This window comes from Delphinus delphis, chromosome 21 (genome assembly GCF_949987515.2).
Source record: "Delphinus delphis chromosome 21, mDelDel1.2, whole genome shotgun sequence".
Taxonomy (NCBI): Eukaryota; Metazoa; Chordata; class Mammalia; order Artiodactyla; family Delphinidae; genus Delphinus; species Delphinus delphis.
The window spans coordinates 14,927,364-14,942,312 of NC_082703.1; the positions used below are offsets into that span (position 1 = coordinate 14,927,364).

Sequence of the window (14,949 nt, forward strand, 5' to 3'; positions counted from 1 at the left end):
AAAGATCAAATCAGTGATGAGCTTCAGACTCCCCTCAGTGTCCAAGAGACACTGTATAGTTCTTCCTTAATAACATGGGGCTCACACTGCCCAAGCTGGGCCCCTCTTAAATTCAAAGGTAGAATTCAGATGTCATCTTCGTGGCTGGCAGATAAGGACTGTGTCTGTCTTATTTGTCCTTTGGTGCCTAGCACAGTGTTTTGTGTACGATAGGTTCTCAATAAATATTTGTGAGATTAATTAATAATTATGGGCAGATTTGGATGTTACTGAGTTTTGTCCGTGGACACCCACGAATGGATTTTTAAGGTATTGTCAAAAAATACCCTAGCTTAAATGGGGATAAAAATAGCAGTCTATACCTCTCAGGATTATTTTGAAGATTAAATGGGAAAATGCCTTTAGAGCTCTCAGCACAGATTCTGGCACTTAGTAGGCAATCAAATGACAAATTAATTATTGTTATGATATTATTTGTCATAAAGAATGCATCCAATGATAATAACCACCTACGGCTGGGTGTCATGTTTAGTTCATATTACAAAACAATTTAGTTTGTATTAGCTGCTTAGTCTTTGGCTGTGCCTGAGAAAAGCAACAGTAGCACTATAGTTGTGAGTTTGATTATTAAAGGGATGTGTAACTTTGGTTTTCTTCCATGGTTAGGTGTTCATCAATAATTCCAACCAAATGCTTCAAAAATATCAGTGGTTGTTCACAAGCAATGCGGGAAGAGCAGAGAAGGATCAATGCAAACCCATCATCATCACAAATAAACGGCTCCAGCACATGCCTTCTGGACAGCACATCCTCTTTCTTCAAGAATGGCAGATTATTATTAAGTGACGGGAACCAGAAATTGAAAAACACATACAATGGCAAGCTTAACTTCAATCTACTCCTTAATCATTTCTCTGGAATAGAGACCTTCCAGTGGAATGTTCTTTTAAATCCAGTTTCGGCTTCATGATATAGCTTCTGATGCTTAGGCCGACCTGTGACTAATATATCCGTTCTATTAAGCCTTTGACTTTGGACACATCCCATTTGTGTAATTATAGTGACCTTTGGCAAACTATGCAGACTGTTCCTACATACGATTTTAAGTGAAGTAAGTGACAGAAGTTTTGCTCCAGAAACAGAGGCGTGCGAAATATCCCTTCAAGTGGCAGCCTTGGTGTTGAACACACTCCTTCCCATCCCAGAGCTGGGCCACGTGCTTGAAATCTCACCTGCTGGTACCGCTGCTCTGTCCCATGTTTGCCTTCATCTACAGAGCAATTTTCAAAGCAGGTTCCAACTCGCTTGGGAAGACTCTCAGATATCGTATACCTAGCCTGACAAAGTCATATGCGAGGACTGATTCCCTCATCAATGTGCAAAAACAGTTATTCTCTAGTCACTTCATTTTGGATTTCAACACGGTCTGCACAAAAGTCACCTTCATTAGATTCTTCTTTGTTTTGCCCCGCAGGTACAGAAGTAAATCCCATTTCCATTGAAATGTTACCTTTTCTTTTCATTTTTTTGGACTTGTTGAACTACTTTTGACCAAAAGGCTTAGGCAAGTTATAGGAGTGTCACACTATAGTGGTGAAGCTTCCTTGCAAGCAGGGCATAAGGAAAAGAGAAGTCAGACCAACCAAAACTGATGGAGGGTTTACTTTCGCCAATGACTTTTCTGAGTACTTTGCATAGTAGCTCATATGGTCCTTAAAATAATTTCATGACACAGGTACTATTTTCATCCTTTTTATATTGGTGAGGAACAGACCTGCCCAAAGTTACCCAGTACAAGAACCAGGATTCAAACCCAGGCAGTCTGATGTCACAGCCAGCTCTCTCAGCCACTATAGTATATTTCCTCTCATCAAAGCTGGCCTCAACAACAACATGCTTCTCTTTTTATTGAAACAGTCACATCTAATTTAATACATGCTCATATCCACCCTCCAGAAATGTGACCGTGTCTCAGGAAGCATCATTAATGGCTGTCTCTCAGGCCCTTCGAAATGTTCTATCGTGTTGCATTCTTCTAGAGAAGTCTTTGTTTACTGGAGGAGCCTGCATATTTTGAGGCATACATCACTCTTGGTTAAAAGGCATTCTATTTGCCCTTACTTGCTTTTCATGGTGAACCAATGAGCAGAAAACAGTTCACAGGAGTCAGTGTTTGTGGTTGCCTGTCATGGGAAATGGCCCAGAATTCTTGATGCCCTACTGAATTCGGAGCCAATATACTGCACAGTATGTTAAGCATTCTTTTTGCTGGTGAATTGGAGACCTGGTCAGCTGAAATGGAAAAATCTATTTCACAAAAGACAGAAGATGCTGAACATCCAACAAAATACCCCCAGGAGCAGGGGTGGGAGGAGGGTCCAATCTAACGTATATACTTGAAGCATTTATTTTATGTCCATTGAATATCATCTGGATTGAGACTGGTCTAAATTTTCCTAACTTCTTCATAGGCAATTCAGTTTCTCTTCCTTCTCTTCAACGTTTAGCAATGGAACTAGTGACATGTGTTCATAACATGTTGAGGTGTTTAGATTTTTTTCTCCTTATGTTTCCCTAATAGAGAGAATAGATTGAATACTTTTTTAAAAGTCAGTGTTTTAAAAAACAACACTATAGAAGTTGTTCTTACCTTATTAGATGTTTTTAAATAAGAACTAATAATTTCTTTTTGGTTTATTTATTCATTCCACTTTCCAAATTGATGAAAGCGACATATGTCTTCTGGCTTTTGCCTTACTTTCAGTCTCTCTCTGTCTTTCTCATCTGAATTTTAGTTTCTTTTCTTTTTCCTTAGAGGCAGTCCTATTGGTGCGTCAGTCCAAACCTGTTTGTGGAGCTTTGTCAAATATACACCAAAGAATTCCAGCCATCTCATGTAAGACAGCCCAGCATCTCAGGCTATAAGAATTTTTGACTATAAGTATTTGAAAGCCACAGTAAGTATTAAGCAGGGATTTTTAATTTAGGGTCTATGGATAGATTTCAAGGTGTCCATGAACTTGGAGGAGGAAAAATTACATTTTTATTGTCACTAAACTTTAATTGAAAGGTAGCATTTCTTCCAATTATGAATGCTGACAAACTGCCGTCCCTGCACACACAATGGTACTAGCTGTCCTGTGACTTTGTTACCAATAGAAATTCGACTTTTCCAAATCACATTACACTTGTTGCAGATATCACAAAATCTCATTTACATTCATCTCTCCTCCACAGTTATGGTAGCTGTCAAACCCATTCCAGAACATACATGACTGCAGTTTTTCTCTCCACAGATGTTCATGGGATGCTGCCGGCCCCATTCAGCCGCTAAACAGGAAAGCTGAAGATTTGCATGTTGGTCCCCTAGATATGGATGTTGTTCCCGAGGATTTCCTCTCTACTATAATGGTTGGTGACAAGGAGATGAATCAAAGATGACTTTCAGTTTAATGCTATTAATTATAGCTGCAGTAACAATCTTCACACTGCTATCTTTAAAAAACATCAAATTTACATTTACTTCCCTATATTTTGAACACATTATCCTGTTACAGAATTCATTCATCTTATATCGCCATATCAGAAAATTTTGGTTTGAACACCTTGATCACTATATTTCATTCTAATTGGTTTCTGCTATAACTCTATATCTTTTATTTATATATTAAAAATACTTTTCTGAGAAGTGGTTCATATGCTTCACCAGAATGCTAAAGAGATCCATTGGCACAAAAAAGGTGAAGAAGTCCTATATGAAAGGATTAAGGGGTGACAGGTTTTCAGGAATAAAATGCTCCCTGGAGCCAAGATGTCCTTGTGCCCAAGGGAAGGAGTGGCAAGGACACAGCAGACATGTAAGAAAGACGCACAGTTTGCCCAGAGGATGGTTGTCGGCCCCATCTGTCACCCACTGTTAACCTCAAAGTTCTTATTGCCTGAAAACACAGTGCCATCCTATGCTTTTAGGAATAATGGTTGCAGAGGGAACAGGAGTAAGAGAACCCCTGTGGGCTGTGGGTAGGCAGAACATAACAATTACATATAAAGGAAGATGCAATTAAGACAGTCTGTTCCATCACTCCTCATGACTAGAAGGCCTTTCCCTAGCAGCAATTCTGTATTTTGTTTATATAAGGCTGTGAATCCTTAAAAATAACAGACGGAATCCTTGTTTTATACATAAGGAAGTTTAAGGCAGGCAGAGGTAAATGATGGTTTGCGTACATAACACAATTTGGGGTAGAAGAACTGGGAACTTCTAAGTTATGTAGGGTGTGTGTGTGTGTGTGTGTGTGTGTGTGTGTGTGTGTGAAAGAGAGAGAGACAGAGAAAAATAGAGAGGTAAACTGATTGAGAGAGAAAATACCTAACAAGGAAACAAAACTTTGTCCCATGGCCAAACAGTCCAGTCAGGTAAAACCTCTGAAAGAAACTGAAATCTCAGGTTAGTTTTTGAGAAACTTGGTGAAAGTCATCAAGGTAACAATCATCATGGAAACAACATTCCAGGTACTATTAACAGAAGTATTTCCCTCCAGAGGCTTCCAAACATGTTTTACCTGTCATCTCATTAATTTCACAACATAAGAGCAGCAGGAGGTTTGGACTTTCTACTGCTCTCCATTCTGCAAGAGAGGGCAAAGTGGTGTGATGTAAAATAAAGATTGGATCTGATGTTTAGAGAAGTGGCTTTTTGTGGATAATTAACAGCTAATACTTAGCCTTTGTCCAGTGAGAGGGTGGGGTGCAGAGGAGAAGTTTGAGGGAAAGGATAGAAGTAAGTTGTCTTGAGGTCTGGATGTGCACCAGATGGGTCTCCACTTGATTGAGCTATGAGCCTAGGATAAGAGAGAACACAGGAAGAGTCCAAGTCCCCAGTAATCAGAGGCACTTGTGGTAGCCAAAGTCCTTTCTTTTCAAGTATCATGTCTGGATATTCTACTGTGTGAATCACCAAAGAGGTCATATTTGTCTTAGAGAAACCTGGAAATACAAAGAATTTCTTCCTTCAGTGGACCTGAAGCAAAAGTCCTACTTGCTGTTAGAGCTGGGGAAATGTTTAATTTTTCATCACATGTAAAAAGTAACTATTTTTCTCTAAGTGCTCTTCATTCAGTGCTATATTTTGGACTCCATACAGATCCTCAATATATAACAGATAACTGACTAGGCAGAGACAGCAACTTTCCAGGGATAGTATCTTTTTTTTTTAAAGAGGTCAACAGCTGTCAAAAGCTCTTCATTTATGAAAATTTAAGAGGAGGTCTGGGAAGCAAGATTGAATCAACCTTAGTCTCAAATCAAAACACCAAGCTACAATAAGATATTTTTGTGTTATCTTTAATAAGGCATTATTTGTGGATTCTTTCCATTTGGGACGATGGATTTATCAAGAAAAACAACAATGAAGCAACAATTTTTATTTTTTGTCCAAGGCTCAACCAATTACAGTCATGAATTTTATACTCTCATATCTTATGTCTTAAACTTCCTCTGGCCAACTGGAAATTGCTATCCCTTAAATCTACCTTAAAACCCACTTATTGTAAAGTTGGATTTCTTTAAGGTATCACATTTTACTCTAAAGCTATAATAAAATGATTAAATTTAAAATAGTTTACTCTCTCCCCTACCTTATGGTAGGCTTGACATTGTTTACTCTCTCCCAGTCCTGGGCAACGGGGTTTAGTTTAAGAAAGAGAAAGATATTCATGAGCATTTGGGACAAATTTATAGCCTACAAAGATATGTTATCTTCCTAACCTGCTTTATCACAATCACAAACCTTAACTTTCACCTCTTCAAGTAATGTCAGGACAATTAGGTCTAAGTCAAATGGCCTTTTATCAAGAACACACAGCACGGAAATCTGGACTGACACTTGGAGGCCACATCTAATACTTTTAACCATTCAGAACTTCATTCAATATATGGAAAAACAACTGGATTAACCAAGAAGGTTAAGAAAACACAATCTTTGACCCATCTATGCAAATGACGTAAGTATACAGACTTAGCAAACAAGGAGCCATTAAACACTACTGGGGTACCTTCCCTGGATTCGGAGAGGTTTTTTTTTTTATTGCGGGATGCTATTCTTTTAATCAATTTATGAATATTCTTAATACCAGGATCAAGCAGAAGTTCCCTTTTCCTTAATGTACCCTTTCAAACAGTCTGCCATTTGGTGGCTGTCACATGAGCCCTAGAATGTTTGAACTGCACACTGTATTTATGTTTTATTATATTTCAAACGCCTGCCTCTAGCATACCTGACACCCTCTCGGACCTCAGAGCAGCCCCGGGCTGCCAGAGGAAATACCAGCAGGCTTTCACCAGGCAGGGCACATTACTCCCCTGCCACTCAGCCTCCCAGGCCCCTCTCCTGCTCGCGCCAGGCCACCTCCGCCAGACAAGCTCCACAGCCGACCCTCACCAGCCGAACAGACCTCGGTGCTTTTGCCTGGTGGTGTTCATCACCACTGATTTCCTGACATTTCAAAGGACCTTGCTTTTCTTTTCAAGGTTAAAAAAAAAAACAAAACCCCACAAAACCTCTCATAAAACCTTATCTAGAAATAACAAGACCAGAAATCAGAGAGGCATTGGAGTTAAAAAACGAAAACAAAAACAAAAAACAAACCCACTCCAGAAACGTTAAGCCCCAGAACAAGGGAGATTGAAATCATTGCCATGACAGTGATGAACTTTATCCAGCTGATGAGATCATGAATTATCCGAGTTAACAACTGTGCCTGTGTATTTCATTGTTTTGCTTTTCAAACCTCTCGTCCTCACCCTCCACCCTTCACCCCTCACCTGCCAGCCGTCTGTCTCGGGTGTTTTTCCAAATGACATCCAGGGCTCTGGCCGTGGAGTCTCGGATGTGATCACTGAAGGACCTCCGGAGAGGGGCTCTCAGGCGCCGCGCCATCACGTTGGCCTCGGGGTCCCCCATCCGCCGCAGCTGCAGAGGACTTCAGCGCAGCCTTGGCGCAGCGACCATCCCTCGGGGCCGCTCCTGCGGAGATCCCTCCCCGGCTGCGGGCTGTCGCCGTGCCAGGCGGCCGGGCTGCGTGCGCGCCGGGCCCGGGGGCGAGCGAGCCGCGCGCGAGCCCTGCGCCCTCAGGAGCCCGGCATTGCGGCTGGGCTCGCGCAGCTGCCCAGGGAACGCCGACTGCAGGCGGTCGCCTGGCCGGCCGCCAGGCCCGCGCGGCAGCCACATCTGGAAAGGCTTACAAATGAGCCCACGACACCCTCGCGCAGCTCTCGAGCTGCCTTCGTGGCTGTCTAGATGTTTCTCGCTTCCTGTGTAATCCAGTTACTTGACTTGGTAGAGCTCGGCTGATGCTCTGGTCAATAACGTGTCCCCCTGCCCTGGCAAGCCAGGTCCCCTTGCAGTTTTGAAGGAAAGGCCGGGCAGGAGGCAGAAAAGGGAGGGAGGGGGAGGAGGGGTGGCAGGTAGGGTTCTCTTCCATTCTCAAGGATAAGTCTCACATTTATGTTTTATCAACTCACTTGTGTTTTCAGATTGGGCTGTTTACGGGACAAAGTCCAACCTTTAGTCGTGTTTGTGGGAAGGAGATAGGCTGTAATGAACGTTCTTCACATCGGTCTGGATTCCGGCTAGGAAGCAGACACCTGAGTTTTAAACTTAATATTGATCAGCTCCTCGTAATTCCCCTCTAACTATGCTTCTACTTACATTCAGTGGTTTCATCAGATAATTCTAAATAAGGATCAAATGTCCCCTGATTTTGTGAACCTTTTGGTTATAATTGCACATCAAAAATTCTGCCCAAAAGAATTTAAAAACTAAGTAGTGCCAAGCACCATGAAATCAAAATATTGGCCTACTGCTTCTTTTACAAGATATGTTCTTGAGTTTCCAAAATGCCAAATGAATCAATTTCTCTGCCAATGAATTTGGCTGATTTTTTACCTTTCAATGCATTAATAATCCTCTCTTTTTTTTTATTGTCCCCTAAATCCAATATTATAATTTTCAGTGTTTGGCATGGAGGCTTAATTATGGCATCAGATAGTATCTAAGGGCTAGTTCGTCACCTTTGCGAAATTACATAATGCTGTAAAAGCACTTCATAAGCATTGCGGCACCACGCAAATGCTAATGATTATCATAATTATTTTTATACATGAAATCATCTTTCAGTCTCCAAATTTTCACAGCGTGCATCCTCTTTCCCATCAACTTTGACAGCTGAATTATTCAAAGGATGATGATTAAATTAGTGCAATTGTGCTCATGAGTTACAACTAACACTAGTACCACTGCTTATTAGTAACCCATGTGTCCTAAACTGTATTGTTTCCAGATTGTTCATGCTCTACCAACGTGCTTCTGGTAGATACTTACTTCTCTGCCTTATTATTGGGCTGGACATAGATTAGGAGGCAATAAGTACCAGCTGCTGAGGCGTGTAGACCTCTGTGCCTGTGGAAGCCAATCCCAAGGGAAAATTCTCCATAAAATCTCAAAAAATCTGACTGCCTAATACCCGGGTCCATTTTAAAGCGAAGTACCCAAAGTCTGTGTGTGTGTGTGTGTGTGTGTGTGTGTGTGTGTGTGTGTTTCTCCTTCAAAGAAGTCTGGGTACCTTGAAGCAGGTTGACTCATTTCCTGGTCACATGGACCAGGACAGGTCTATGTGGACCCCTTTTGCAGAGGAGCAGCATGAGGCAACCATAGCACTAGCAGCGAACCACGCACTGTGTTAGGCATGGGGATGTTGAGGATGAATAAGACACTGGCTCTGTCTCTGAGGAGGAAGAATCACATTGGCCACAAATAATTTCAAAATAGTGTGATTTGTTCTATGATCGAAGCATGTGCAAAGGAGCACAAAGAAGGAAAAGGTAGCCCGGATTCCTAAATCGTCTTAGGCACTGACTTCACCTGAATTTCTAGAACTATGACAGAGTCAGGGGCATACAGTCATTCCGAGCACCGATATCAACAACTGATTGTCTGAGTCATGCAAAGTGACTGACTGTAATGGCACAAAGATTTTCTATACCCAAACGCAGAAAGGAAGGGAGAGCAATAAAGGGGAAATAGCATTTACTGAGCACCTATGATGTACCACAAACTTCTAGCACTGGCTATAGACTCATGTATATAGACCACTATTGTTGTTATACAGACCACTATCGGTGTTGTTATCTCCACTTTAGAGACGAGGAAACTGAAGCACAGAGAGAAAAGGTCAGATAGTAATTGGCAGATCCAGGATTCATACCCAGAACTGTCTGCATCCAAAGCTCATTAGCCCCCCAATCAATTTGAATGGTCAGAAATGAATGATAGTGATGGTAATGACTCATTAAAACTATCCAGGCTCAGTTGATACTAAGCTATGGGCCAAAGCTCCATAATCTTACCCAAATAAAATCACCGCTGGACCCATGGTGTAGAGGAAGAAGCCTGAGCTTCAGATGAGCTTTAGGTGATGCTAGCTATGGAAACTCAAGGGCAATGAGTCAAGAGAACCAAGACAATCAAGTCAACACATACTGTCTAAGGATGGAGCATTCAAGTCTGAGCTCCAAAGTGTTCCCAAATGACCCTCCTTCTCCTCTGCAGCACTCGCTTTCCAGGACAATACTCCTAGTACTTTGCTTCTTGGAAAAAAATCTACTTATCCTAAGTACAAGTTCCATTAGGTAGAATGACCTAAGCTATCTGAAAGGTTTTTATGTCTTTTAAAAAAGGAAACTTACCAACATAAATGTAACATTTATCGATCGATGATTGGAGAGGAGGAACACAGCTAAATGTTTTCCAGCAAGGTGGGCTTTCATTATTGATTTAACCATAGCCCAAAGTGGGGCTGGCAACTTGGTCCCTCATTTCTAAAAACTCATTAAATCCAACTTTCATTGTGAGGCTATTTCAAGTCCTTATGGATGAATCTTGGCCACATATCATGGGTATAGTGTAAAAACCATTCTAATAGACAGCCAATTTTAAATTATTTTTATTTCTGTTTTCTGTCTGCATTTATTGGCTGTTAGAAATGTTCCACACAGAAAAAGTGCTTTTCAGAATTCACTGTTTATAGAATAACTCCCCAAGTTTTATTTCTACAAATTTGAGATAATCCAAATCTCCTGTAACTGTGAGAAGTGAAGATAGTATGTGATAATTAGTGTCGGTCTCAGCTTGGCAGATGGGAGGAGTGGGAATATGAGAAGTCATTTGGTGTTTTTCAAGATCCCACTGGGAATTTTAAGAGCAGTCAGAATAGCAACATTATGCTCTGATTGCTTTTCAGAGCCTTCTTTTTGTGATAAAGGGCTAGTTTCAGCCATTGGTGGAGCTGCCCTCTGACCTGGGGAAGCTTTGCAAACTCTTCTAGATCCCTGGAGAGCAGAGATTCTTGTCAGTATACTAAGCTAGAGATTCTGGCTTAAGTACATCTCTAGTATTGTCCATCTAAGAAGATCATCCCACTTTGGTAATGTATTACAGATTTTATCTAATTTTGTCTAATTTATAAATTTCATCTTCTTACTGCAAACAAAACTTTTAATTTTATAGTGTTTCTAGGCACTGTGTGCTTCGATCTAATGACAGGGACATCTTCTTTTCCAAGCCCGTATAACATAAATCCACTTGGGCCTTATGACCACTCTCATTTGCTGATGTAACTTATTTATGCCTTCTTTGGAGCAGTTACAACATTTAGGATTACCTGAAGTTCTGGTAGGTTCCTTCAAAACAATGTGAATAATGAAGGGAAATGGAATGTTTATTTAGAGTCACTGCCATGCATGGATCTAGGTCTTTGGTGCAGGAAGGAAATTACTAAAACTCCATTTGGTTAAGTCCTGTGAGTGATCCAGCCCCTGCAACAGGACAGCTGGTTTAGTGAATGACAGTGTCTACCCTGGCCCTACAGGTTGGCCTCAAGGGCTGTAACTCCACAAAGGGAGTTCTCTTCCATTAGGTAGGTATCCAGAAGCCCATGACAAGGAGAATTCATAATATGAAGCTTCTGAAATTCTGGGGAAGGTGTAAATGGTTTCTGTTTGCCCCAGTGAACAACATCTAGCATGTAGATTACATGCTGCCAATGACTGTTTCACTTTGAAATTTGTTTAGTTAGCATGACCATCATTAGTACACTTGCTCTGGCAACTTTATTTCTTAATTGCTTCTGCATTTGGGACCCTAAGGGTTACACTGAATTCGTTGAGAATCTCTTTTGTGACAAACTCAAATGTTCTCAAAGGGCTCAAGTCAAGGTTGTGTACGCTATTAGGTATCTACTTATGCTTGATAGACCAATAGACCACAATGACAATTTTCTTCAAATTGGTGATCTCTGACCTGGGGGCAGACAAAATCCTCCTTAGAAGGCAGGAAGAAAATCTTAGAATCTGTATCTATGTATATAGTTATTTAAATATTTCTATTTTTGTAAAATGTGCAAAGGATATAAGTATAGTGATTTATGATCTAATTTATAAATAAGTGTATATGCTCAGAAAGTTTTACTGACGGGAGTTAGTGATCAAAGAAGTTCAGAGACTGTTTCTCTGCAACTACTGATATATACCATATCACACTATCTTTCAGAGTAAAATCAACTTGTTTGGGGCATAGTGTTGAATAAATGTAGAAGAGGAAAGGGTGTAGAACAGGAAGTGAATATAAGGAAAGAGAGAAAGACTTCCTTTTCTTCTTGACTGATGCAACAATACTTTATTTCCGTTTCAACTATGGAATCTCATTACTATCTATACTTTCTGAAACAAAGTTCACCTGGGCTGAGAAAATTCACCTTGCTTGTGAGAAAGGAAACTGCTATTGACTAAATGTTTGTGTCCCCCCTCACAAATCCATATGTTGAAACCTAATCCCCAATATGATGGCATTAGACGGTAGAGCTTTTAGAAGGTGATGGGGTCATGAGGGTGGAGTCCTCATTAATGGGATTAGTGCCCTTATACAAGAGACCCCAGAGAGCTCTCTTATCCTTTCTGCCATGTGAGGGCTCGGCAAGAAGATGGTGTCTATGAACCAGGCAGTCAGCCCTCACCAGACACTGAATCTGTTTGCACCTTGATCTTGGACTTCCCAGCCTCCAGACTGAGAAATAAATTTCTGTTGTTTATAAGCCACTCAGTCTATGGCATTCTGTTAAATCAGCCAAAACAGACTAAGATAGAAACAGGCTTCATTTCAGTCCTGCCCCTTGACGGCTTTGTGATCTTGAGACAGCATTTTCACAACTGCTAAAGAGGGGATTGACTAGTTCGCTGATTCTGGCCCAGAGCAGGAGATGGAACTGGAGAATATCAGAATCACACAGGATAAGGCCTCTCCTATTGAAGTGGAACAAAAAGGTTAAATAATTCTACTGGGCTAGATGGTCTCATTCCACTTCTAAAAATTACCTCAACAGAATCTTAACTATTAGTAAATTAATTGCCCATTTTTATCCTTTCCTCAAGCTATTTTCAAGTGGCTTTGAATATATTTCTTTGGAATTGTTCATTTGTTTATTTTGGTTTACTCCTTTCTCAATTATTTCTTTTTTATTTTCTGTAGTTGACTCATTTTCTATACTGGAATTTTTGGCAAAGAGACAGGAAATAAAAGATACTAGAGAATAGGAAGAGGAAGTAATGATGTTCCCAGAATTTTTTTAATGTAATAATTTCAGATTTTCTTCTATGTTATGATTTCAGAAGGTTAAAATATTTTTAATTTCTATAGAAAAAACAAGGATGCCTCACCAATACTAAGACTGAAGAAATAATACATCTATAATTTATATTTCCTTATAAAGGAATAGGAATAATGGTACCATAAATTTTAGGTACAGTAAAAACCTCAGAGAAAATGATTTCCTTTTTCTTATTCTTCATTTTCTTTTAATTTAAAATTCTTCCTTTTATCCTTTTAGTTTCCTATCCTTCATTCTTCAGTGTAAAATTCCAGTATGTTATTAATTAAAGGAGTCTAGCATTATGACATAGAATTACAGTGATTTCTCTGCTTACTCAGAAGTATATTATGACTACTTGAATTGCTTTTAAATTGTATTAATTTCAATTCATACTAGCTATTTTATGTATATTTTTATTGAGATTGGGACAAAAAAAAATAACCTCTTGCTGATTCTGAATTATAAGACTTCCTTCTGAGAAATAAATAAAATATTCAAATGTTTTATTTTACCTTTATGTAAGTCCACTGTCACAAATCTCGGTAAAGAATGCCAGATAGGATTATCCTCTGGATTATAACAATCAACAATAACCTCAAATAACATGCTACACTAATAATAAAATCAAAAGCAATTTTGGATGATGGCTGAATGGTATATCAAGCATATACATTCAGGCATAATTTCAAAGTCAGATGAAATAGGAATCCAAATATTTGTCTATGTTAATATAACCTATTGATTACACCCTTCCAATAAATGTCATATATTGTGACAAGACCCAAAACACTGCCAATACTAACAGGCTTGAATGTTTTTGTAAAAAAACTCTTTTACAGTTTGACTTAGCTTTTGTCCATGAAGGGATCCTGCTCATAAACACAACACACACACACACACACACACAAATACAAAACACTGTTTTTCAGAAAATGTAAAATAGGTAATGCAGGACTGTAATCTCTGAAAGAAGGTTAAAAAAAACAAATAGATGAGCTATACTGCCCCAACCTACTGCCTGGGAGAAGTTTCTGGGCCACAGAGTAGAAACAGGAAAACCAAACATAACCTGGCAGTCTTGAGGTGAAAAAGATCAGAGTTCATGGAGACTGAGGCAGCTAGAATTTGCAGGTCAAAGGGAGCGGCATAGAGAGTGAGCTCTGCAGATCTGCAGGGGGATCTCCCCAAAGCTTTGACTGAATACTGATTGGCACAGGTGTAAGAAGGAATTCTCCCAAGCCGAGGAAAGAGGTATTGGAAGTCAGTAGGCAGATAACTTCCTGGTCACACAAGGCTAGGATTAGTTTCTGTTCCCACCAGCTGGCATGAAGAGACCTTGTGTAATCTGGGGCACTGGGTGAAATCCCCAAAAGAGTCATGCCTCAGTAGTGGGGCTAAATTAGTGGCAGAAAATTGGCTCCTCTGGATCTGCCAGCAGAAGAAAGGAAATAATAAAGATAAAAGCAGAAATCATGGAAATGGAAAATGGATAAACAATGGGGAAGATCAAATCTGTTTCTTTGAAAAGATCAATAAAATGGATTAATCTCTAGTTGGATTAACTAGAAATAAAAGGTAAGTTTAACAAGGTCACAAGAGTCAAGGTCAATATACAATAATCAATTGTATTTCCATATACTAGCAATGAACAATTGTAATTAAAATAAATATCATTTATGATATTAAAAAATATGAAATACTTAGAGGTAGATTTAACAAATATGTATACAAAAACCTGTACACTAAATGCTATAAAACATTGCTGAGAGAAACTAAAGACCTAAATAAATAGAGAGATATACCATGTTCATGAATTTGAAGATTCAACATTGTTAGGGTATCATTTCTCTCTGTAATCATCTATAGATTCAACACAGAATCAATCAAAGTTCCATAAGGTTCTTTTTTTTAACTTGAGAAGTTGATTCTAAAATTTATTTGGAAATACAAAGGGCCTAAATGAACCAAAAAGATTTTGAAAAAGAAGAGCAATTTTGGAGGATTTACACTACTTGATTTCAAGACTTACTATAAATTGACAGTAATCAAGGAAGGGTGATACTGATTTAAGGACAGACATATAGACCAATGGAACAAAATAAAGATTCCAGAAATAGGTCCATACTACATGTTCAGTTGATTTTTTTATAAAAAAGCCAAGGAAGACAATGGGGTAGGATAATCTCTTTCAATAATGTTGTTGGGACAACTGGGTAACCATATGGGAAAAAATAAACCTCCACCTTTA

General features: G+C 39.5%; 1 protein-coding gene across 3 annotated transcripts in view; it reads right to left on the bottom strand.

Annotated features, from left to right (window-relative positions):
* DLC1 (DLC1 Rho GTPase activating protein) overlaps nt 1-14,949 on the bottom strand; it is a 389,008-nt gene that overhangs the window by 168,350 nt on the left and 205,709 nt on the right. Inside the window, exon 1 of one of the 3 annotated variants that reach the window (XM_060001271.1) lies at nt 6,823-7,032. The exons of the other annotated variants lie outside the window; for them this stretch is intronic. Within the exon in view, the coding sequence (XP_059857254.1) occupies nt 6,823-6,961 (139 nt within the window). The 5' untranslated portion in view covers nt 6,962-7,032. Of the gene's footprint in view, nt 1-6,822; nt 7,033-14,949 lie in introns of those variants that run through there. 3 annotated transcript variants of the gene reach the window in all.